This window comes from Lytechinus pictus, chromosome 14 (assembly GCF_037042905.1).
Source record: "Lytechinus pictus isolate F3 Inbred chromosome 14, Lp3.0, whole genome shotgun sequence".
Lineage (NCBI taxonomy): Eukaryota > Metazoa > Echinodermata > Echinoidea > Temnopleuroida > Toxopneustidae > Lytechinus > Lytechinus pictus.
Genome location: NC_087258.1, coordinates 12,974,870 through 13,002,203, shown reverse-complemented (window position 1 = coordinate 13,002,203; position 27,334 = coordinate 12,974,870). Strand labels below are relative to the sequence as shown.

Genomic DNA, 27,334 nt, shown 5'->3' with positions numbered 1-27,334 from the left:
ACCTGATACAGAAGATAATATTTCCAATTTGATAATAACAATATGCAAGATATGTTGGAAAAATGGAGTGGCCCACTAAAAAGCAAAGCTTGTAAAGTGTGGACCACTCAAGAAGAAAAAAAAGTATAACACTTAAATCTATATGGGCCAAAAGCAGGCAGTAATACAAAATAGATAATGAAATAAAGGTATAAAAAATAATTATAATAAAGGAAATTAATATAAAAAGGTGAGCAGAGACAACAAAAAAGACATGAAGACAAAACAAAACAACAACAAAAATAAGACACACAAGACAACAAACATTGCTGCACAAACTGCGAAAATCCGAAGAAGGGAGAAATGGAGAAAGAGAAAGGCAAAAAGAGAAAGAGAGGGAGAGAAAGAAAGAATGAGAGAAGTGTAGTCAATCTAACACAATCACCGAGGGCAACCTGTAAACAGGTAAACAATAAATAAATAAATAAATTATAGAGGTAAAGGAATCAATGTGAGGTTTTGTAAGACTGCAACAAAGTGAATTTTAATTTTCTTTTAAATGAATTACGAGAAGGGGAAAACTGAATATCAGGGTGGAGAGAGTTCCAAAATTTTGGGCCCCTATATATAAATGTATTTTGGGCGAACAGCGTTCTAAGCATAGGCAAATGAAGGTCATCGCGACGTCTAGTAGGGTAATTGTGTGAGGAGCTGTTTTTTAAGAACATGTCGTGAAAAATAAAAGGAAGCATATTATTATTGTATTGGTACATAAATTGGCCAAGCTGGAGTAAGTAAAGATCACTGATCTTCAAAAGTTTGTTTTCGAAAAAAATGGGATCAGTGTGGGAACGTACATGAGAAGAAAAAACAATTCGAAGTGCTTTCTTTTGCAGCAATAAAATCCTGTTAAGTAAAGTTTGATGTGTGTTTCCCCATATAAGAAGACCGTAGTGAAGATATGGTAATGCTAAAGAAGAGTAGAGTGTGAGTAAGGAAGTCGACGGGAGGAACATTCTTAATTTATTCATGACACCAATATTACGAGAAATTGTTTTGCAAATACTGTCAATATGACACTTCCAAGAAAGTTTATTATCTACAGTGACACCTAAAAATTTAATATTCGATACACATTCAAATTGAAAATTATCAAACTTAATACTATTAAATAATGAATTTTGGGTGTTACTATACAACATGTATTTCGTTTTTTCAATATTAAGAGAAAGTTTGTTACTTCTAATCCATTCTAGTATTTTAGACAGTTCTTGATTGATTGTTTGAACAAGAGTGTGTGGGTCTTTATCAGAAAAAAATAAATTGGTGTCATCAGCAAAGATTATGAAAGACAAAATTTCAGATGATCTGCAAAAATCGTTAATATATATTATGAAAAGAAGAGGTCCCAAAAGGCTTCATTGTGGCACACCGCAATTAATGTCACATAAGTTGGAAGAATGGTCATTCAGTGAAACAAATTGTTTTCGATTGGAAAGGTAATTCCTGAACCATTCCAATGCCTTGCCACGTATACCATAATGAAAAAGTTTGCTAAGTAATATTCCGTGGTTGATTGTATCAAAGGCCTTGTTACATTGATAATAATAATAATATTTATAGGGCGCTTTATATGGGTGTTTTAAAGCTCACAGGTGGGCTGAGTAATGTAAACAATGAATCCATAACATAAAAAAATATGCTGGTGTTGAAAAAAGATGAGTTTTAAGTGAGGATTTAAACATTTCAATTGAGGGAGCATTTTGAATGTGGGTTGGAAGCTTGTTCCACGGGGGTAAACTGTTAATTCGTATACTGCCAATTCGTCCACTCACCACTTGGCCTACTTTCATTAAGTCTAATGCCATTCCGGCAATCAACATTTCGTCTAACAACCATTTGGTCCATTAACCATTTAGTCCAATCATCACTTCGTCTAATCACCATTTCGTCTCAACCAGTTGGTCTAATACTAATTTCATTCACTTTGCACAATTTAACACTAAGTCCAATTAGACCAAATGGTATATGGACTAAATGGCTATTGGACCGACTGGTTATTAGACGGAATGGCATAAGACTAAATGAAAGTAGACCATGTGGATATTGGACGAACTGATGGTAGACCAAATGATAGTAGACGAGTTGGCAATTGGACGTATTGGCATTAGACGAATTGGAAATAAACCCCATAGGGCATGGGCAACAACAGAAAATGCACGATCACCCTATTTGGTCTTTGTGCGAGGGCCGTGCATGGTTTAAATTAGACGAAAAAGATGAGCGAAATGATTTGACTGAAGAGGAGGAGCAAAGGGAGACAAGGTCTTGGAGATACTTGGGTGCCATATTATGATTAATTTTGTATACAATGAGAAGAATCTTGAAGGTTATACGAAAGTGTACCGGAAGCCAATGGAGAGATCGTAGAATAGGGGAGATATGAATTGATGCAGAGGTTATAGGGGAAGTTGTGAATTGACGCAGGTTATGAATTGATGCAGGGGTTCGAGGTTCAAGCCCTTGGACACCTCTTTCAGATGGTGACGGTAAATGTCGGTCCAGACCTAAAATAGTCATCTGATTGATTCACATCTGTACAGTCTCAATTATGCGCATGATATACATCATTTACACGAATTCATGGTCTTTAAGCTTTGAATAATTCTGCTGATTGTAGGAGCTGTGGGTGTCACTGGCCTAATTTCCCAAAGATTATTAATTAGATGTAGCCGAGTGACAAATATGGGAAAGTGTATACATAGTGATTCACCTTTTTAAACTATGACTCGGAAGGGCCATCACTGAACCTCATTTTTACAAATTTTGAAAGAAATATGGCTTTACTTTGGAACTATATTGATCGGCGGAAGAATTTGGGCTCTTTACTGTTATAGAAGATGAATGTGGTCTCATCACGAAATGTTTGTATACGTCTTGATTTATTTTTTAAATGAGCTGGTCAACATACCCTTTGATGGTCAGATATGAGATCACAGATAAATTTCCTGTCTACTGGTGTGGATGTGATAATGGCACCCACAGATTACCGGTAAACCTTTATGATTGATCTTACAGTACTGTTACATTAGCTTTTTAAGGATAAAAGGAGATTTGATTCTCTATTACCCTTCTCGATGATTTACGCAAACTAACGTGACTTGATTAATGAGCTTGCATGCCGTAAAGCCAGAAATAATCTTGTCTTTTGGAAAACATTTTTGAATGTTTCCCCTTACTCATCACAAATAAGGTATTATCTGAACCAAGAACATCAAATTACTGATATCTCTCCCAAACTGTGTCTGGGAGAAGGAATTAGTTGGATGCCGCCTTTTTCTTAAAATACCCATCGCTGTTGCTCTTGCAATCCTAAAACTCACCCTTCAAGAGTTCTCTGTAGTCACGGGGTGGATAGGTTTAACAATGCCCGTTAGATGAACTGCAGTAAAACGCAAACTTAACCGTCATTTGTGATAGCACGATGAGTAGATGAGACGAGTTTAAGGAATGTTTTATTGGTTAGCCGACGTATGGCCGTCCCGCGGAGACGTCATTATCATCACCATCATCATTTAGAGCATCGAGTGTTAAGCTTTGAGGGGAGGGTATTGAGTTCCCCCATCTCTTCTTCTTTTTAAGTTGAAGATACGAGCACCGGGTAGGCACATGAATTACAATGATGATAAACCTTGCGGTTCATCACTCATATGATATCAGGGAGTGTGAATGTATCGACAATGCTCGTCAAATGATAATGAACTGCCGGGAGGTCTTTGTCGAAAATTGGTGAACCGGAACAGTAGTCACGTCCTAAGCTTCGGAGCTGACGAAAAAGTGCAAATATGTCGTTTGTTCAGAGTCAAGGACGATTCTTCAATTTTCGACAAAGACTTTTTTAGTTCTCTTTATCATGAAGGGCATTTGACAATACTTTTTCAATGGTCGTGAAAGCGTTCTGCGTCGCGCTGCAAAAACTCACCAATGACAGGTGACTGAACTGAACTAAGATTCCGTGGAGTAGGGTACTACTACGGTGTCAAAGGAAGGTTCCATTGGTTACAGAAGGTAAATTCCTAAAAACGTCAATGTCAATCTTGCGTACAAAGTTTGTAAAATTATCAGGAATATGAACAAAGCAATCATATTTTTAAGGGTATTGATCGAGCAGTCTTTTGTAATCATGGTAATGACCCTGTTTAAGAAAAAATTTGAAACCACTGACAAGCAACTGTTATAAGCACCCGAAAGTACTTGATTGACCTGGATCATTATTGTCTCATATAGTAAACATCTAGGTGTGTTTCTTTTTGGGGTGTTATTTTTGTAGAACAAATGCATGAAAAACATCCCTATTATTACATAAATAATAGGGATGTTTTTTATGCATTTGACATACACATCACTGGTCAAAAACATCTCATATATCCCGTGATGACAAACGTGTATGGCACAGTTACACCAACAATTTCAGGACCAGACTGATCACAACTTCAACTGCTAGTACGTTATGTTTACAATGGTATGCATTCGATCAGCCTGGACTCAGCTTCTTTGCTGTGACTGCGACAGTGTGACTGTTTTTAGACCCACGACGACGGGTTAACCCGGACTGATCAGCAGGCTCTAAAAGGATCAGCGCGTTTACCATGATGAAACCTGAAAACCTTCGAATCAACTCTATTCGTCTATTGGAAGCTCGAGAGATATGGTGCAATCAGAGAAGATATTTTAAAGGGTGTCCCATTTCAGGTTCATCTAGAACTCGGTCAAGCCGTCTTAAAAGGGTCACGAGCCGAGAAAACATTATCGTTGAGATTTTTCTCTCGAAATTCGGTTGGTCCGGAGAACCATGGCAAACAGCTTTAGGAGACGAGAGCGAGTTGGAGTAGAGAAAGGTTTAGATTTATGAATATGTATTGTGAAGTGTGGTTGTTGTAGGGCGAGATTAATAGCGATGGAGAGTAAAAGGGTGTGGGGGCACGCTTCGCAGAGAGGTTCCAGGCTGGCCTGAATAAACACAGGGGTGATGTATAGCCATAGCGTAGCAGCAGAAGGGAATTGTACTTTCACGGTGCAATTTCGACCAAACGAGAACAAACAGGTCACTTCCATTTCCATCAAGGAATAAATTGCTATTGATACGATATTTGAAGCATTATACACCTGGAAAACCTAAATTGCAACTTTATTTGTCTTGCAAGAGTGGTATGTTGAGAGGAAAGACGGACGTCAAATACCGCATCGCTATTACACCATCTTTCTATCACCAATGAAAGAAAAAATACATAAAAACACGCCAGCTATAGCTCGAATGAAATTGGTCCGTTTACTCTGATGAGAATTGATTTAATAAACTGTTTGATTTTAATACTATTTTGTGTTGTATACCCCAACGAAATTGAAAATAGTTCCTAAATAACAAGGAATGCACAGTTAAAAAAAACAATATATAATCATTAGGACTGATGAGCGTCATTTAATTTCACCCTTCACTTGTTTCCATTAGGACCATTTTCACTTTCTTAAGCACGGTGATATTAACTGAAGCAGATATTTCTCGAAAAACACATCTCTTTTGATGATTATTTTGATTATGCGATTGTAAGCCACCTTCGTTACCACCTCATTGTACCTTATATCTTTCAGGTGGCGTATTGGGCAACCATCAATGACCTTAGCAACAAAGACCGCTTCCCTTACCTTTTTCGCACGGTTCCCCCTGACCGGTACCAGGCCATAGCCATGCTGGACCTGCTTGACCGCTTCAACTGGACCTACGTCTCCATCGTACACGACACCTCAAATTACGCAGTGCGCGCCGTGGAGGACCTAACGCGCTTGGTCAAGACGCGCAGTATCTGTTTGGCCACCACGCAGGTATTCCCGCATGACGTCACAGACGAGATTGGAACGTACTACGACGATATCGTTTCTGCTTTGCTGCTTAAATCCACGGCTAGAGGTAAGCATGATTGGTTGCTGATATTATGCAAGAATGGATAATTTGCCCGGGGAAAATTATTCATCAAGATCTGTGCATTATCGGCTTAAATCGATTTCTATCAAGCTCTCTCGAAGGAAACTAAAGAAGGTTTGATAGAATACACGGATTCTTCGTGTGTATTGCTTTGTATGGTTTTGTTTCCCTGAGTATCATAGTTTGTTTTACATTCATTCTTATTCAATCCTGGGCTTAATATTTCATATTCTCTATTCAAAATGCACCTTGAATAAACTCCGCACATGTAAAATGAGTTTCTAATAATGAATGTCAGTCCAAAGTAATCAGAATATATCAATGAGACCAAATTCTTTAATTATTTTGGTTTAAAGTCATGATTATCCCCAGACCAAAAAGAGATCTAGATTCTTGATAGATCAAAGTTGGATGTTCAGGGGTGGAGTTTAAATTTGCTGGCAGTGAGAAAGTGAAAAAATCACCCTATAGATCTGAATTAACGTGTATAGCGTCGGCGGTCATCCGAGCCGTCGTATCACTCATACGACGGTGCAAACCCATTTCAGAGAAAATCTACTTCAAAGTTTACTATAATTTTCACACTTAGTTCCCCAGCCTTACATAGTTGGAAAGACCAAGACAATTGCTTAACATTGGTATCCTTATTTTTACTAAAAACCAAGGATTGGAGAAAATATTGCAAAAGAGCTACATGCTAGTAATTTCGGTTCGGGCGGTTTAGATTTTTCCTGTACAAAAACGCCATAGGAAAGAAGCAAGACGACGTTTTGACTGACCGCGATTTCAATGCGCGCGATCAGTGAAAGCGTCGTATCGCTTTTTACGGTTTGGCTGACCGCGTGCATTGAAATCGCGGTCAGTCAAAACGTCATATCGCTCTGTTGCTCTGCTACAGTACACGTTTCCAATGGGATTTGTGCATTTTGTTGAAAAAATAATTGTATGACATCGCCGCGAAAATCCCCTCATTTCTCAGAAAATAAAATGAATTGCATCCTAGATTTAGTTATGAATAGAATAGGACTTGTACTTTCATTTTCTGCAAAAATCCCAATTGCAGATCCTTTGCTAAATTCCTCACATTTCGCGTTGTACTATATACATGCCTGTAATTTTGTAAAGGTCTATTTATTTCTCCAACACCGGTCTTCCAATCAATCCTTTGTCGCCTGTAGATGTAAGATTTCGGCTCTTTATCTTGCGTGATCCGAAGAAAATGTCTCTATTACATCCCCGAGAACAAAGAGTAATGTGTGTTTTTACCCCCTCCTCCCTTATCATGCTTATGCATTTTCATTATTCAATCCTCAAACCGTACTTCCTAGATCCTGTATTTCCTCGAGAATGGTGACCCACTTTATTCATAGGAGATAAGACCATAGCCCTCAAGATATAGGTTTTTTGACCGATGAATTGACAATCGCACAATTCGCTTGATGATTCTTGAGATTTGAAGTTGAAATCCTCCCTTCTAATTTTCAGCCTGAGGATTGTGGGTAATGACGTTGGTCTTTTGAAAGTGGTTTGCAAGAAAGCCCAACTCTTTTTTGTTTATATATTGGTTTAGTTCAAATGTCGAAGTTCAAACCTATACAGTATACTGGATGATAAACAATAGTTTTTATGTATTAATTAAAGGGATTTTGGATCCTTTGACACCAAGGAGCTCTCCTCCCCCTCATCCATTTGAAAAACTCGCAATCTCCCAAATCGAAGGCCTCCACAATTACATATCAAACAAAGATTATCCACTTAGTATATGATTACCTAGATGACTCTAAACATAATGATATGAATAAAACAAACAGAAATCATAAAAATGGAATGAATGAATGACCTACATATTAATCAATTTATTAATCATTCTAATTACATTAATAAATGGATAACATCGTTAATAATTAAAGGAATGGATAAGTGAGCAGATGAAAAAATAAATAGATAAAGATATTAATTAATGAAAATAAAGATCGAATAACTTTATGGCACTTCATTTGGCATAGGTTGTTATAGGTGGTTTTGCCGATTAAGATATTTCATCTTTATTCTTCTCACTAAACATAATTTCATAAATTTGGGGAAACTTTTCATAAAGGAAACATATTTTCGTTTAAATATCAAACTACTATATGCTTTATTCATCATACTTGATGACGAGAAGAAAATTTTCGACTATCACCAAGTCATGTATCACTTAAGGTCTTGAGTAACGAAAAGCGTAGGCATATTTACGTATATGATATTATTTTTTACCGGATATTAAATCTCCAACGAGAACGGTAATATGAAAAATTATGATGTCTTTGAAATGCTATTTGTATGATATGATATGAAACGGATAACGACTCAGCGATTGTGCTGCAAACGGAATATCCTGTTTTTCTGGTGGCGTGGTTATTGTTATCAAGGTCGAGTAGTATTTCCATGCAAAACAAAATAAATAGTTTGATTCGTTCTAAAACCTTGAACCCCCTATAATCGATTTGTGTACTTGATGTATGTCAGGAAGTAATGTCTCCTTTTAATTATAGCCAGAAAGCTTCCAATAGGTATTTTTAAAGGTAGAACAAAATGTGTGTGGGTGTGCGTGTACGTGAAAGTTTGCGGTTAAGGATGTGTGAGTGTGTGTGTGTGTGTCAGTGTGGGTGTATTGGTAAATGAGCGTGTGTCAGTCCGATATATAGTAAAAGTGAGGGTGAGTGGGTGGGTGGGTGGGTGAGTTCCATGTGTGTGTTTGGTTGTTGGGGAAGTAGTTAAGCATTGTGGATTAGAGGTGTGTGTGTGGGATATAATGGTGCGTTCATTTTTTTTTAAGTTTGGGTTATTATATACTTACTCTCTATTGTCTTTTCTAAATGCATTATTTCCAGACTTATGCCCTGGAAATACGTCATAAAGCACAGGTTGACTTTTGCTCCTCCACAAATAAAAGCTTATGCTCTGCACAATGATTCGTATTAACTATCCATAGACGCTTTTCTATATTTTTGAGATGAATTTTCTATATTTTTGCGATGAATTGAAGTTCCCAGGTCTAAGGCCTAACTCTGTACAATTATGTCATCGTCTGTTAAAATATTGATGTGATAGATGGAAAGAGACATCGTTCGGCTACAGAGGCCCTTGCAATTTCGACATGCTCAGCTCAGAACCTTCTTATGTCACCCTTCATTTAGAACAAACGAGGTGAGATAGCAGTCCAACTGAGGTGCCCTCGATTATTAAGGGTACCCAGCATGCAATGACACACATTTACCCCGATTTATTGGTATAACCAGCATGCAATTCGACAAATGCACCCTTAATTGTTATATCGATAAACAAGAGACATCGCGTACTTCCAGGGAAAGATTAAGTTAATCCGGCCAACTCACAATACCAATTATAACAGACATTCATATATTACTAGCTATATAATCTGATAGTATTATTACCACAGGTTTAGCTCAGCTTTCGTTTCTAGCGGTCATTGTTCTATCGAAAGAGTGAATCCTGCCGGGTAACCATTTACCTCACCTGGGTCGAGTGCAGCACAGTGTGGGTAAATTTCTTGCTGAAAGAAAAACACGCTATGGCAGGGTTACGAACTCAAGGCCCTCGTATCTGAATGAATAAACGAGTGAGCGAACGAACGAACGAATGAATGAATGAAATATATGGATATGAGGAATCAAATCGAGGATTATGTCTACCTCTGTTCACCCACTCTATGTCACCTTGCAATGTGTCTAAGAAGCGATTCATTTGCCAAGGTACGTGGGTAAACCTCGATGAAGATGTATTGATACCTGATCGGGAGTGACAGGCAATCGAAACGAAAACCATGTTGTGGTTTAGTATTTTCACCAGGCACTCATCCCCGTCCCCGGGTACACCAAGATCATTGCCCTAGGTGGCGGGTACACTTTTATCAGGAGCGTGGTTTGAAAAGGGGAGAATCAGTTCATTAATTAGGGCGCAATGCTAACTGAGAAGTGTACATGGGCAACTGGGTAAAGAGCAGTCAAAACAAAATACCCAATTCAAAGAGACGGGGGTGATTCGATGTATTAGTTTATTAGTAATAACCATACATTTCTGGAGGAAAATTACAAAAAGAAAAATAGATAGAGTATCATAATATTCAATATGATCAACATTGTCTTATGTTGTCAACATTTGATTTGTATATTTATGTAATTTCTCCCGTTGTTTGCAAATTCTTTATATTTATAGATTGATTATAATGAAACTGAACTGAAAACTGAAACTGAATAATTATGTGAATTATTCAGCATCTTATTATTTTTTTATGCTAAAGACGAAAACACAATAGATAAATACTTGATAGGTGAAGGAACAAGTTAGTAATTTTAGTATTGTGTGTCCATTATGATCAATGTTTTAAAGTTTCTTCCAAAAAGCTGAAACAATTATAGACATTATGTTTATTTTGTAAAACATCTAAAGAGATTATAATTATGCCACATCGTAGGGTTTTTTATTTCCTTTAAGTTACAGAAAAAGCTGATTTGGCTATTTATTTGACAGGACATTTCGACGGACTGTTTATAATATAGACGAAAATCAAAATTCTGGTCTATCAGTGAGTGTGACATCGGTTTTTGCGTGACTGTGACCTAAAACGGGAATCAAAGATCTGCACTCGAAATCTTGACCAGTGAAGAATAAGTCTACTTTTATTGTATGTTATAATCATTCTTGGCTGAGTTCACAATTTTTCCAGGATAATACCTCTCTACACGAGGGAAATCGTTCGCAAGTAATTAGAGGAAAGGAGAAAGTGGGTTTCAGCCGAAATAAAATGGGTTTGTGTTCGGTTGTAATACTGCGGAGACTGAATCTAGAATAATCGATATTCATTAAATGTGGTGGTTATCACCCGTCTTCGATGGGTGGGATTTTTTACAATGCAATTAAACTTATGAGATAATTTGGCCTTCCAAATCCCACCTCATCTACCATGCTAAAATTAAGTGAGGCCCCAAGACAAGAAAAAGAGTTCTTTATCAAAGTTTTGTCCTTTTTTGTGCTACTTTTTTTTCAAATGGGATTCCGCACAAGATCACATCCGGATGTTGCGGCTGGAGCGACGAATTGCAACCCGATTTGTAATATGACTAAACCATTATTTTCTATCATGATAACGATGTTTTAAATACTTCATCAATAGGCGATAAGCTTGGAAATTCATATTTGATTTCAGCAGACGCATATCAAATATTTTACCAGTGAGGCATTCAATTTATCTCTCAGTCAGACAGTTGGCAATTTATAATGAAGAAATATGACAATACCATGTCATGCTAATTTTTCCTAAAGTAGCTACCATTGGTATATTCGTGTTGTCATTTATATCAGCAGCGCAAATAATTTCGAAAAGAAGTATGAAATAAGCAAAATTAATACATTTTTTTTCTCGAGATGATATAACCAAAGTGTAAAGTGGTTACATCTACTGAACGATCGCACTTATTCGTTAATAGTTTGCAGAAACAAAAAATTATTCCCCTAAGATACTACTGACTCCAGACACGTTAATCATCTTTTTATATCCTTAGGGGAGCTCTCGTATATCAGTCTCGCATAAATGAAAACGATACTGCCAATTAACCCACACTTGCACTCGGCTATGTCCTCTAGATTACATCAATCTCATTTAAAGAAGGATGAAATTAAAAACGGGATTTATGGAGCATAGAGCGAACATCAATGGTTTTATTCACAAGTTTCCACAGTATTTTCATGATATCCAATCAAACGCCTTATCTGGGGAAATGAATAAAATAAAAGTTGTTTTTCAACAGCTATGGGGTAGATGAAAATAGAATCCGGTGTAGTTTCAAAACACTCTTCAAAGTGTGTCCACCTTCTAAAAAGTTCGTTCTTTATTGTCTTAAAAATTTGTTTCTTAACATTTCAATATATACAATATTGTATGTTCAAACTTTATGTGTTTTCAAATTCAGATATTAAATTACAAAATTAAATTATTATTATTAATAAGTTATTTATAGATGACAGAATAAAACAAATACCAACAAGAATTTTGGATGTTTATGTAGCTCACATAAAAACCAAACATGATCAAGAAAAAAAAAACATGATCTTTAGTTTTCACCTAATGGAGAACACAGAATTATGCTTACTTTATTTAATAAACTTTTTTAAGAATGATGCAAGGGATCATCTTGTGGAACATGCCCCCCCCCCCACACGCACATTTTTCCATATCAAACCCCTTATACTAGCGAGATCTTATTACATTGCTGCTCGTTATAATGAGAACCCTCAGCATAAGCTTCAAACAACATTATAGGCCTATACTAGATTTGATTTCTGCTACACAGTGCATCAAAACCATAATTTCCACAATAGATATTTCCCATTCCACATCCTCCCCCACTTAGATCCCCCACACACACACACACCATCACGCACGCACTTTTTATAATCTGATGACGCCCCAAAAATGATAAAGGTAGAATTTCGCTCAAGGAGAGATGAAAATGAATACAATACATTTACTAAATTATTTAAAAAGTTCACTCTATGATTATGAATAAGAAAAGTAGAGAAGAGAGGGGAATACTTTAATAGGTAAGCGGTGATGAGAGAGACTTGGGGGAATAAGAGGATTTCCTTATTCTGCGATGATAATGATTAGTCTGTACTTGGTTCTTTATAATCAAAGCTTGCATGAATGATTGCCCCCTCGTTCTCCATAAATAATACGCTTATCTTATTATGAAATAAACATCATAGAAAATTCATCAACTATATGCTAACTTGCATAACCGGGAGGAATATTCGCGTACGTCATTTGCTTTACGGAGGTGTAAGAAATCTTGTCTTTTTCATCAGGGTCGACTCGCGTAAATTTGATAAAGCATTCATTGAAAAGAAATATCCATTACGGTATAGTCTTGGGGCAGTAACATGTACTCTTGGTGATGTTCAGATAAAAATGTATAATTATAAGCCGGACGATAGCGATCGAAAAAAGAAATAGAAGGGATACTAAAAAGTTGACCTTAAAATCTGAAAATAATTTTAGTAATATAGCATTATATTGTTCCTAAGGGCAAGAACGATGTCAAAACAGGTCCAGCTATCATGGTAGTCTTTCATTTACCTCGAAGGATTAATATTTTGTATCTTGAGATTTGATTATTTATATCTTCAAAGAAAGCTAGATTATGTTTTTTTATATGACCCACACTGTTAAAAAAACCGTGATTTTACAGAAAAAAAAAGATTTTGCAGAAAGCAATAACAGAATCATTCTGTAAATTCATAAAAGAGGAATTTTTCTGCAATTTAACAGAACAGGTCTGTTTAAAAAGGGGAAAAGTGTGTGTTATTCAAGGAAATTTGTAAGATTCCATACACCAAATACCAATTTCATGTAAGATTACGCAATCTGGTAAGATTACAGGAGTTCTCGAGACTCTGCTGCAGGAACTTCTTTTATTTTAAGGATAATTTTTCTAACAGTGCACAATATATTAAACACAACAGTTATGAAATTTCATCTCAGAATAATCCAAATTGAATTTTGTATACTTTCTAGCGTTTGTGGGGGCGTCGTGATCTAGTGGTTACGACTCTCGTCTTTCAATCAGAGGGACGTGGCTTCGAATCCAAGCCATGCCGTGTTTTCCTTCAGCGAGAAATTTACCCGCATTGTGCTGCACTCGACCCATGTGAGGTGAATGGGTACCCGGTAGGATTTATTCCTTGAACGCTTTAGCACTGATATGGCATGATGGCGGCTCAGCTACGGCCGGGGTGATAATAATGATACCAAGTTTCAAAGCGCAGTTGAGTAAATGCACATAGTAACTCCGCTAAATAAATGGACGTGTTATTATTTTTGTGATAGTTATGACTCTGTTTATAGCAGAAAATACAACATAATATTTGATTAAATGTTTACTTCGCTATGTTTTGAAATGGCTGGTTCAGTAAGAGATCATGGGGCTCGTTTCAGAAAGAGTTGTGATCCAAACGCAACAGGATTTTCAATTCATGAAACGCTCGTATTTGCGTCTTGCGCTTGATTTTTTTGTTAATGGCGTTTTGGGCAACCGACCCCATGTCATTTAAAATGAACGAGGGTGGCTATAAATTTCAGTCACTCTGAATTGTCAAAAAGCAACTTGCAAAGTCTCTGTAGAAAAGCGGTAGCAAAATAACGGAGGAACATTTCAAGTGATCTCAGAAACGGTAATCTGAGAATCCATGAAGCATAGGTAGGAGAAACAAGATGAAGGTGGAATAATGAACAAAGTGAAATGACCCTAGCATGAATAGTGTGTTGGTTGACTTGCTACGGACTTTGATCGGTAAAATGATTGGTAATGTTTGCCGATGGAGTATCTTGTATCGTCTAGGACTCTCGAGGCTGATATAAGTTGTATCATGGGTCGATTGCATCAATATGCACGAAGAGATATTGATCCCTACTGTCACTCCACCTCTTTTCGCGCGGTCACGATAAAATGTGACCTTCAATAAATTCATTCCAAAATGCTTAACCAAAAGTAACGCCAGTTCATCGAACATTAACTCCGTTCATTTATTTCATTCATTATCTCTTATGAGAAAGTACTTTTTGTATTACGTTAAAGGGTGGCCCTAAAAGGGGCAGGGGACATCCCCCCTATGTTTTTTTTTCAAGAAATGAACATGAGAAAAAAATGGGGAGAACAGACGAACAATGAGAATAATGAGTAAAAGAGAGAAAAAAAAGAGGTATTGGTCGTGATATTACTCCTCTCCTATCGGAATATCTGATAAGATTTTTAAAATGGATCTGAATGTTAAAAAATTCTGAGTTTCAAATGTTTGAAACATTCATTAGGATTATGTATTACCGTGTACAAGATGTATATCAAGCTAATAACCAAGTTCGTAGAGAAGATTTTTAGGGGGGAAGGGATTGTTAATCCTTTCGGTTCGCTTTACATGTGTCGATCTTGTTTGGCAACAAGATGGAATTAGTTTGATGTGTGGTGTTTCGGAAATGTCGGGCTTCGAACCGCGGAATTGAATAGGAGAGCAAGAAAGAGAGAGAGAGAGATAGACAGACAGAGAGAAGTAGAGAGAGAGAAGTTGTTCAATTATAAAGTTTTGTCAATCCCTAACCGTCATAAAACGTAATCTCTTATTAGCTGCATGAGAATTTAATTCTTTAATTGGCAAAGTAAAAGCTAGTATTTGTAGAATTCACTGCATTTTAAATTGGAAATACAAAAAAATATATATATTCACCAAGACATGGCTCTTTTACTTTATCCACAAGGACCATTCAAACAGGTAGGTGTTCATAAAAACTGTTCTCAAGTTACCAAAGACTTCACGCACGATCGACGTTGACCCCTTCTTCTGTTGATGGAATTAATCCTCATTATCGGTCCCTCAGAGACGATTTTAAGCTCTCTGTCCTGTGGCTGCTTGCTTACAAGCATTCATGCTTTCTTAGATATCAAATACATAAATAAAAATCACCATCATCCTCATATAGCTGACTTAGCACCTCATAAAACATTCTAGTTGTGTGAAACATCGTACGTAAATTTACAGCTTTACGAAACACTCAACCGGCTAGCTTATGTCAGAGTATGTATAGCAATTATTAATTCATCAGCCAAGTAAATTGATTTCAAATTGAGATTGATTTAGGGTTAGTGTGCAAATAATGTTTCAGGTCTCTATGTCTAAATTTAGACTAATGTTATGGTCTGTTAGCACATCTATTCTACATTACCAATATTTGTAAACGGTCAATATTTAACAGAAATCAGATTGAACCTGTTCGAATAGATAGCTCTGGTGGCCGTTGCATAAAGGCTTGCGTTTAAACGCAACTAATCGAAATCGATCGTAAGTTCCAAATATAGGCTCCTGATTGGTTATAAACCAGGTTGCGTTTGTTTACAACTGGTGGTCACCTAACCCATTAGAATGATGGATTGCAAAAAGTAATCTAAGTAAGATATTAACCTTTCCCGAAGCTGCTAGTGATTGAAGGGTAGCAAAATGTCAACTGTTTTCACACCCCTAAACATGACATGGAGGGGCAGTTGATGGATTATGTAGTTAGCTCGAAATGGGTCACTGCGAGAGGGTGTGTGTGTGTATGTGAGGGAGGGTGTGTGGGGGTGAGGATGTGTGTGTATGTTTATGTGAGGGAGGGTGTGTGTGTATAAATGGGCATTTGTAGGGTTGTGTTGGTAGCTGTGTTATGGTGCACGTGTGGGTATGGGGGTGTGGGTGATCTTGTGGGTGTGAACGTGCGTAGGTGGGGGTTTGATAAAATCCTAACGAGTAGAAACCTTGTAAAGGCTTTTCGTTAAAATTCGCTACTCTAAAATAGGTATGTCATTTGAATAATACGTCCTTTTTTCTTGGATATATATTTTGAACAATTACCATAATTACAGATCTGTTTCAAAATTGAAATAAACTTCTTGATTACTTTCTTCAGAATAAATATTCATTCATGTAAATATATATATAATATAGATATAACTTTACGGCAATGTGGCAGTTGAAATGGCATTCTTATTTTTAACAGCCACAGTCATTGTAGCTCCATCTCCATTTTAAACTTACTCAAAGGATTTTTCTTCATGCCGTATTCGATTATACTCTTGATTTGATCGTACTTCATAGAAGATTAAAGTCCTTGGACAGCCCATATCACATTATCTCAACTATATTCCCAAACCATATTCAATCTAACCATTATTTCTAGTAGTAGCACATAATCTCCTCTACGTTCAATAGATATCATTTTTCCGAATCGCCGAGAAAACACATTACCAAGTCAACGAGAAATTCAAGTCACTATGCTTTTGCGAAGTGTAAATATTTATACGCTACGATTGCTTGATCTACTACACTTTCAATTCCTTGGACACTGTCCTCGCTCTGTATAATTGTATATCGATCTGACGTAATTAATTGAGACCCAAGTTTGATGCAAAAACACGGTATCTATTACAGTCGCAGGAATGGTCAATTTCGCAAGGAAGCAGGGACACTGATCTTCCTGCAGCAGGGAGGGGTAGGTTGAGGTTAGAAAGGGACCAGGGGCGGTGCTAGAGGGGGCAGGGTGGTCCCTCTGTGCCTTTCTAAGAAGTGAAAAAGCGGAGGGGAATTAAGAAAAGGGGAAGAAAAAGGAAATAAGAAGAAAGAATATTATTTTAAAAATATAATCGGGGCCGTCTAAACCTGTATAACCCCCCCCCCCCCGATCCTTTCACTTGTTTATTGAGAACCAATGGCATTACATTTAGGTCACCCCTACACCCGATGTCAAAATACACTGACGCCGCTCCTGACGGAGAACAAGAAGCACGAAAGACCATTGTGCCACCAATGTTCGTGTACAGAATATGGTTCAGGATATTCATTTTGAATTCAATTCTTTAGTGACTTGCATGGAGAAGAATACATTTTCCAGTATCACAATACAAATTTTTAGAAAACAAAAATACTGTAATATATAAGGTCCTCTGCCTTATATTACTTTCACTTAAAAATGAATATACGAGTATTTTGGACATGTTAGAGAGGAAAACGGAATGTCGATAAATCGAGAAAAATTCGCTTTTACATCAAAAGTCCCCGATTATTAATTTAATATTTGTGTACAAGAATATCCAAGCTTTCTTTTCATGTCGTAGAACTGCCATTTACGTCACCGAAGCATTTTCGATTTTATTAAATCAATATTTTAGCTATTGCACCCAATAAACATATTTTGTCCATTTTGTTTATATGTTCCCCAATCCCATTTTTTCATCTTGGCGGCTCGGTGTTAAAAATTCAAACTTTCATCAATATTTCCTTTTAGTGGTAAAATGTTGCCTATATTTTTGCTATTAAAACTCTCAGATGATGTTGAAGACCACGCTTTATTTTTCCCCAGACCTATCTCATCAGTGATAATGTAGATAAATATGCATGAAGGTACTCTTTCATATTTCATTGGACTTTCTGGAATATTTAACCAATTTCTTGCGGATGGATCAAGAAGTAGCACACTTCGTTACCCTAAAAGATTGTACCCCAGTTTTCATAGCCTAGATATAGGACGATGAAAACGTCTCATTAGAATGAGAAACTAATCCCATGCTTTTCAGGTATTTGGTTACCTTGGAACTAAAGGTGTGCTTTTTTCGATGATTTGATTTGTTATTTCTATTCGGAAGAGTATTGTTTGCTTTTAATCATTTACGACGATAGGTTGTCTACGTAAACGAAGCTAGAGACACAAGCTCTCGAGTTCAACACCCAAGGAATAATAGCCTGGGCAACTAAGGGTGCCAAACTTTAAGACATAGACGTACAACCTACACGAATCAAAGGCCAATGAGACTGACAATCCTTTAGACAGAAGCCCTACAAGAGCGACTACTGCGCTTTATGTCAGATAGCATAATAGACGGACAAGTAAGAGACCAACCGACGAAGACCCGAAGCCCAAGATACCAACAACCTTCAGGACTGAACAAAACATGGAGCTGACAGCCTTCCAGGCATGCAGATGGCCCACCAGTAATAACCAAAACCATCAACCTCAACTCTATGGAAATCCATCAATGTCATAATTAATTTTCACTGGAAATTTGCACAATGCCCTTTATAAAAAAAAAGAATCACACTCAATATTTATGCAATTGATGAATGTATGAATATCCAGCATGTTATCCAGAAATTGTTTGAACAGACATGCATTTTATTATGTTGATGTTACTGGCTTTCCATATGTGTGGTTGATCAGATCAATCGCAACTCACTGTAAGACGCGACCCATGACTGACATTCTACGAACAGAAAATTGCCCGTACGATCGGCAGCAATCGATAGTAATAACTAGGTCAAGAGGTCAAGACCAATCCTCGAGTCTGTCAGCCAATAAAGCTGACTGCCCTCAGGAACTCACGTGACCAAATTTGATTAATGATTACTTGAAGTTTAAAAAGGGAAAAACATCGTGTAAGAGACATGTGTATTCCTAATCATGCAGTAAAGAAGAATCTAAAAAGATATCAGAAGTGAAAGGAATATAATTTTAATATATGCAATTATTAAAATTGATGAACCCACTCAGTTCATTTGCTAAGTATAGACAAATTGGGCCCAATAATTCATACTGCTGATGCCTTATTGAAATGTATAAAGACTCTAAGAAAATTAAGTAAGATTGTCAGCTTATATCCATAGCAACGATAATCATGACGCAAATAAGTTCATTTTCCTGATCATGCGGACTGTTTGTTTAAGAATGTCATTAATTTAAAACATTTCATTAATTTCATGGACCTAAAACTGGTGGGGGGGGTCATACGATTAATTTGAGTCACTTAATCTCGCTTACTTTACGTTGAGATGGGATAGAGAGAAATAGAGAAATGGTGAACCGAGATATTAATAGATTTCTGAAGTGATTCGTGTACCCTTAATGGAATTTTAGAATTACCTTCGTTAGTCATTCTTGTTCTGATAGTGGGTCTACGTAGGGGGCATACAGAAGATATATTTTTTAATAATCTTTTATTCACTTCTCTCATCAAACAAATTTGAACAGAGTATCAACAACACATACGATCAAGAAAGAGATGCAATCGGGCTGACTTTGAGGGTGTGTCTTTAGCATGTATTTTTAGGGTTAACTTGACGGATCTGGTGCGCCTTTTGATTTTAAGAAAAGTTTGCATTAAGACAATAGATTGTTTCGGGAAGATTTTTATTAGAGACAAGTACATTCATAGATTACTCGAAACGTGAGTGATTCTAACGAAAAGCTTCGCCAAGGTCGAATTTCTAAAAGGGCGGGAGCGAGTCTGCTCGTAACGTGTTATTGTGTATTAGTAAGGGATATTTGTAGGATGCATGATCAGCGAATTATTAAGAAATAACTTAGGTTGTGTAGGTCACGAGATATACGCGTTTAATTACCTTTCTGAGGATGGGGATTTCCCCGGTACTTCCCCAAACTTGAGCTTTAATCCTGAGAAATGATTAAATCTTTATTAGTGGCACGCATCCATATACATTTACATCTCCCATCGATTTCTTGAAACATAAGCAACTCCCACGGAGTGCTGGGCTTTTCTAGTCTCGGCCATATGCAGTGACTTTTTTTAGGGGACGAATGCAAACGTAATGATTTATCAAAATGTCTTTTATGTTTATATCTCTGACTGCTATGCTGAATCTGTATATGTATAATAGAATAATCCAACATTGATCATTCATAATTTCGCACGTTTTTATATGTCTAAAAGTACGATTTTATGTTCTCTGTTTTCATTTCCTTTACCCACACCTTCAATTTGAATGTGATGAGTTATAATATTTCGAACTTAATATTCAAAACTGAAAAAGAATTAAATGACCAAGTCTAACATATACTAAACTTCTATCAAATCACTTTGTTTAGATGTAATCAAAATGATTCTAATTTGATTTACTGTCAAAGAACACAAAGATAGTGGGACTACTGATGCAAAATACAAATTCTCAAACAGATTATCTTTTTATTATTCAATCATAGTAATGGAGAGTTATTGATTTCGCCCCCCCCCCCCCCACATCACTTCTTCTAATTTTGTTGCCTTTCTCGTTTCTTTGTTTTTAATGTGTTAAGGTGTATTTGGGGTGATATGGAGCTAAAGCCGGGGTAATAACACCGCGCCTCGGAATATATATGGCGCTATATAAATGCCTATTATTATTTTATGACATGGCCCTGGGAAGCGGGGGTGCTGGGAGAGCTGAAGCACACCCAAAGAAAATTCCTTTGCGGTGCAGGTATTCTGGAAGATGTACCAAAATGACCTTCATTTTGTAGTGAAACTTTTTTTTTTTTTTTTGCTTATCGAATTTCTCGGAACCAATTTGATTTCCATTTTGTAGTGAAAACCTTTTATTTTATTTATTATTATTGTTTTTTTTTGCTTTCCGAATTTACATCAGCACCCCCAGTAAAAAAAAATCGTCCCAGGGCCATGTGATATGAATGACTTGCACACAACGATGATAATAAAACTACAAAGTAATGACTATTCACGATTGCGTTACTTCTTTTTATTTTTAGAATCAGGCTAATTTGAGTGTGGCAATTTTTAATCAAGCGCTTTTTTCAAAAGAAAAAAATGACTCTACGTACAATGGTATGATATAGCGATGAATTGTAAGAGCTTAATATTAAGTTCATACGTGTTTGTGATTACATACATGGTTTCATCTCGTTTTAAATGAAAATGAGAGAAAGTGGATTTCAAAAAAAAATTTCTTGAATCCTTACGATTATGTTAAATTTTTTTATCGATCTGGGTCCCGTTACACAAAGGTAAGCAATTGATCGTACGCATGATTTTCACGATTGATTGTGCATTGTAGTCAATGCAATCAATCGTAGAAAACAAAGGATAGGGAATAATGGTTAATTTGAAAGAACAGTTTTGATTGGTTCCCAGTCAGCTTACTGAGCAAAATGCGCAGCAACGATGATCTTGATACGTCATTGCATTTAGTGATTGATTGCTAACTTTTGTGTTACTGGGCCGTGGTTTGGTTTTCCATACTAATGTGTGTACATCTGCAGCCACAAAAACACATTCACACACACCTACACACACCCTCTCCTACACGCGCACACACCCTCATACATATGTCTTTACTTCTTTGCTTCTCTTATTGTGTCACCTGATTCACTGGTTTTACTCATCATCCCACCGCTGCCACCAAATATGACGTCCTAAACTGATATTGCACTTCCACTCCCATTACTTCCCAATTATCTTCTAGTGGTGATAATCTGGAGTGAAGAGTATCACGTTTCCAGATTGATGCAAGCCGTTCAGAGGAAGCATGTAGCAAATCATTTCATCTGGATTGGCAGTGATTCATGGAGCGGACGACAGTATCAGACACTGAACAATGAAGCAACGCTAGAGGGCGCCATTACATTTCACCCGACAACCAAACCAATAGATGGTAATAATGAAGTCATATTATTAATACTTCATTAAGATAAGATGCTATATCCGGTGACTATACATGAAGGCCGATATTATTAGCAGAAAGAGTCACCAATCATGATGAGGTGTTTTCAATGAACTAATGATTTTAATAAATGTCTACCCGATTTGGGGTCTGATAAGGTGATCAAAGCAATCGTCACTGTACAATTTAAAAAAGAAATCTTAACCAGAAAACTAATATACATTTTTATTTCATGAAAGAATATCGAATACATGTTTTTGTGACATACAATGTATCACAACAAATATAACTTATTCCGGTTATTTTCCCCTTTCCCTTTCACACACTAACCCAAACGCTTAATTTATATTAAAATTACTCTGTTAAGCTGATAATCTATTCTTAAATATCATGTGTGGTAATGTTGATCTTCTCGAAATCCCGATCCTTACAGGATTTGACCAATATTTTACCAGCTTGCTCCCACTGTCCAACCGCCGGAACCCCTGGTTCCTAGAATACTGGGAGGTCCTGCACAACTGTACCTGGTCCAACACCGATACCATCGCCTCTCACAATCGGGTCGTTCATCGACCACCATACCGTACCGTCTTTTCTCGTCGCTGCACGGGAAAGGAACGTCGGAGTCCGCTGCTGGACGACTACCAACAACTCTACCAGCTGCAGTTCGTGGCCGACGCCCTCCTAGCTTTCGCCTACGCCCTCAGGGACATGCACGCAGACTTATGCGGACCGGGAACAAGAGGACTTTGTGATGGAATGCGTCCTGTAGAGGGTGATCTTCTGAAGACGTACCTGAGCAAAGTGGATTTCAAAGGTTTGTCTGAACCTATATTCAAAGTAAAGTTCAAGATTGCGTTGGGTGAAAAGAGTAAAATTATAAAAGCAAAACGCTTAAAGTTTCATTTACACTATTTGAATTTGAGCAATAATAAAGATATTTAATTAAATAATCTTCATGATACAATTGTAAGCAGAAAGTTTTAGAAAATTCCGTTAAAATTTGTCTCATTTCAATTAAAAGATAATGCACTAACAATTTCAACAGGGATGAGTTGAATCGCTAGGTTTTCTTAGATTTCCTTCTTTCTTATTAACAATTGTCTCCTTATTTGTCTCCTGCTCTGTAAAAAAAATGAAAAAAGATTCATCACTCAAAGTCAGGACGAACCGCTATATTGATCAAAATCTCAATGGTGTGTGACGGATGTGGATGTACGTATTTTGGGTGTGTGGGTGTAGGTGTATATGCGTAATGTGTGTGCATTCCTTCCTTGAAACAGTTCTGTTTTGGATATAGTCATTGGTTTCCACTGCACTGCATAATTAAGTGTGATCACGTTCAGGAGTGCTTCTCCTTAAATGACACTTGCCTTTAGGAAGTTGATCTATAAATAACATTTCGGTGAATCATTCTTCCCATCAACCTACTTAAAAAGATGCTCTTCTCCCCTTTTTAGCTTTAGGTATAATAACTTGCAGTGATGACGTCATTCCAAATCATTGCCATTGCAGACGTGACAAATTTCCGACTCATATTTTGTGTCAAAATTATGCTCACTCTCTCTGTATGCTTTCACCCATTCTCTTAATTTTGATTATATTTTGCCTTTGTTTGTTGCTCTTTAACATGGTATATCTTACATCTTTATCATTTTTAGTTTTCTCCTATGAAGCAAGTTCTTGCAAAGTAATTGCAACTGTTAGTTTGATCCTCTTCCTTGTCGTCAAATATGTAGCCTTATATCTTTTATGTTTAATTTTCTTTTTAGTCAAGTTCCTTTTTTTTCTCTCTCTCCTTTCCTTTATTCACATCTTTCTGTCTTTTCTTCAATTTTATCCTATAACCCCTTTCCCTTTTTCCTATCTAGAACTTATTCACTTTCTTTGCCTTTTTAATCTTCAGGTATATCGGGTGCCGAGTTGAGTTTTGATGAAGACGGTGATGGTCCCGCTCTCTATACCTTGCTCAACTACCAACAGGTCAGTCCCGGGGTATATAAATATGTCACCATCGGACATTACTCAGATAGGATCCATTTGAACGGCTCTCAACCCCAATTTAAGTTGTCTTCACCAGAATACCCGACATCAGAGTGCGGTGTACCGTGCAAACCGTGGGAAGTAAGGGTTGTTCTTGAGGATAAGTGTTGTTGGCGCTGCGAACCCTGCGGTGACCTCAGCAGTCCGCACTATCTGATTGACGAAGATACTTGCGAGGAATGCGAGAAAGGAAGCCGAACCAATGCTTCCTTCACAGGATGTGATCTGGTACCTGCAGTGCCGATCTTAGCAACAGGATGGCCGATATTGGTAATTGTTTTCGCCATCTTGGGGATACTCACAACAGGTATCATTGGTCTTATCTTCATAAGATATCGGATGACACCTCTTGTCAAAGCCTCAGGGAAAGAACTGATGAGTGTGCTTCTGTTCGGCGTCTTGATGTGTTATATCATGTCTATCCTGTTCTTCGTTCATCCGAGTTTCATAGTTTGCGGTCTGCACCAGCTCTTGATGTCTCATGGCTTCACAGTGTGCTACAGCGCCCTCCTCGTCAAGACCAACCGTGTTCATCGGATCTTCCAGAATGGTCGGTCAACACCCAAGCGACCTGAATTCATCAGCCCGATTTCTCAGGTCATAATCACCGTCATTCTCATCGGAGTTCAGGCAATACTATCCGCTGTCCTGATGGCTGCCAACCCACCTCATGTTGTTCGATCAGAAGCCAGCGATGGTGAAGTCTACCTGGTGTGTCACTGCTTTGTGGATCACTTCTCGCTGCTCAACATGGCTTACCCGATACTCCTCATGGTGTTGTGCACGGCGTACGCGTTCCTTACTCGGAAAATACCCGATCAGTTCAATGAAGCCAAGTTCATAGGCTTCACTCTCTACACCACCTGTATCGTCTGGCTTGCGATGGTGCCGATCTACATCTTGACAGCATCTAACCTTAAACTTCGGCTCATCAGCGTCAGCTTCGCAGTCTGCCTCAGTGCCACTGTCAGCCTCGCGTGCCTTTTCGCGCCTAAAGTCTACATCATTCTCTTCAGACCAAAACGCAATGTGCGAATGAACAACACCACCGTGAAACATGTCAAGAACTGTCATCACGTCATACCTCAATCTGCTATCTCACATTCGTGTAGCAATGTGGAAGAATCGACACCTGACGATCATGAACAGGAAATGCTTTGACAAAGTAACTATGGAGGGCATTTTATTTCGTCTCTTACTTCCACCTGTTATTGCCTTTAAAAATCGAATGCAAGATTGTCTGAGCACAAAGTCGTTTATCACATTTTAAACAGTAGATCAATCTTTCAGAGACATTCGTGTTAACCTTTGAAGAAAATGGTACATTGAACGTCATTTATGTCTGTTAGATAGCTTGTATAACCATGGACCTATTAGGTCCATTGTATAACCTACAAGCTATTTTCATCACAGGGATTGGGGGGAACAAATTGCTTCATTGGCTTTAGAAAATGTTGTAACCTTATCCCTTCTAAGAAGGACCAATATGATTTATTTTTCGGAGGATACTTTCATTCAGCTGCGCCGTTAGTAGCTATATAGGGGGAATTCTGAAGTCTCTCTCAACTGATCCCTCTACTATTTTGAGATTCATCGGCCCGTATTCTGAAGTCGGGTTTAACTTAAACTCGGGTTTAAAGTTGTGGTTTAAGTATTGATAGCCGATTGTTACATAAATCACTAACAGTACAAATATCATATTTCAGCTCATTTTGCTCTCAAATCATTCATAATTGTCTAGGAAGTATAAATATATGATTGTCTTCACCATTGAAGAATCAGGAAAGAGCACAGTAAACATAAGAAACATACAACTTAATAAAAATTTTGACACATTTGGCTTCCCATAATATTAGCACAGAGTTAGACCATGGTCTAAGTTAAACCTGACTTCAGAATACGGGCCCTAGGGTCCAAAGAAAACTGATTTGTTTCATATGCATTATCATTCTGGTTTAAGAGGTTTGAACAATATCAGAACGGAATACGTCAATTTTGTACAGAAAGAAGAGGGACAATAGACAGACAAGAGTGAAATGGTATAAGGGTGGCCTGAGTATATTCTGTTGGTTGGCATCGACATATAGGTGTACACTTGTTGGGTAGTCCACAAGGCAGTCCTTGACTTGTTCGATATTTGCTGGGCAGTGCATGGGGCTACTTTATCGACCGCCGAACATGACCGCCAATCGTGGTCATTCTTTATTTATTTTCTTTTAGGCAACCTGTAAAAATCAGCACTAGTAGTGCAGTCACTATACACGCACTGTAAGTGCTTAAGTAGCACTTCATTTTTTACAGTGTATGGAAACACTCTCTTTAAAGGGCAAAGCTTAATAAAAATGAAAAAATGAAGGGAATAAATAAAACACAAGAAAGGGTATTAAAGAGCGAGTCCTGGAACGTATTTGAGTTCCCATAGAATGATTCCATAATATCAAACGTCCTGCAAAAGATGGAGAAAAAAATTGACATGGCAAATACAAAGGGATAGAAAGGGGAGAAGAGGGATTAGAGAGTTAAAGCAGAGAGGTTTTAAAGAGGAGGTGAAAAAGATATGAGTTTGTCAGGTCTTGAATGAGAGGGGTGTTTGTTGGTGCGTGATGAAGGAATTAGAAAAGAGAAAAAAGCCGAGATGGAGGTCAAAGTTAGAAAGAAAGAAAGAAGGGAGGAAGGAGAAAAAAGAAAGAAAGAGAGAGAGAGAGAGAGAAAAGAAGAAGGATGGAAGGAAGGAAAGAAAGAAATAAAGGAAGGAGAAAAAAAGAAAAGATAGAGACAAAGAGAAAAAAGAAGGACGGAAGGGAGGAAAGAAAGAGAGAGAGAGAAAGAAAGAAAGGAAGGAAGGAAGAAAGAAAGAAAGGAAAGCAGGAAGGAAGAAAAAAGAAAGACGGAAGGAAAGAGAGAGAGAGAAATAAAGATTTTTCTTTTTTTTACTTTTCAAATGAAAACTTTATTTACAAATTATTATCACAAAAGCCAAGTTTACACAAAAAGAATAGTAGTTTGACATGGGTATTCACAGGAAATCAGGTAGCACAGTTTTTCAACTGTTGAATATAAACACAGAAGTAAACTTAATGTTATATAAGCCATGCAATACTGCCCTCGCTAATGGTAAAAAGTAGTTCATTCATGCACCATTTCCGTAAGAAGGCATCGATTTTGGAGAATAATTTGTAATAAGAAAATTCATACAGAATTCTGTTTTTTAGACGATGTAGCCAAACAATTAGTGGATCAGTGAAAGTTGAGGTGCGATACATATAATAAATGGTACTTTTTAGACTGATGATAAGAAAATTT

The 27,334-nt window shown here is 37.3% G+C and overlaps 1 protein-coding gene across 1 annotated transcript; it reads left to right on the top strand.

Annotated features, from left to right (window-relative positions):
- Positions 1–342: 342 nt before the first annotated feature.
- On the top strand, positions 343–27,334 carry LOC129276607 (metabotropic glutamate receptor 8-like). The gene is made up of 5 exons (XM_064109760.1): positions 343–444; positions 5,629–5,944; positions 21,791–21,979; positions 22,422–22,805; positions 23,895–27,334. Exons 1-5 carry the CDS (start codon positions 343–345, stop codon positions 25,190–25,192), a joined length of 2,289 nt encoding a protein of 762 aa, XP_063965830.1. The 3' UTR covers positions 25,193–27,334.

Coding starts and splice junctions, on each gene's coding strand:
- LOC129276607 (XM_064109760.1), top strand. CDS start 343: ATGGAGAAAGAGAAAGGCAAAAAGAGAAAGAGAGGGAGAGAAAGAAAG. Junction 5,945..21,790: donor GCTTAAATCCACGGCTAGAG/GTAAGCATGATT, acceptor ATTATCTTCTAG/TGGTGATAATCTGGAGTGAA. Junction 22,806..23,894: donor GAGCAAAGTGGATTTCAAAG/GTTTGTCTGAAC, acceptor TTTAATCTTCAG/GTATATCGGGTGCCGAGTTG.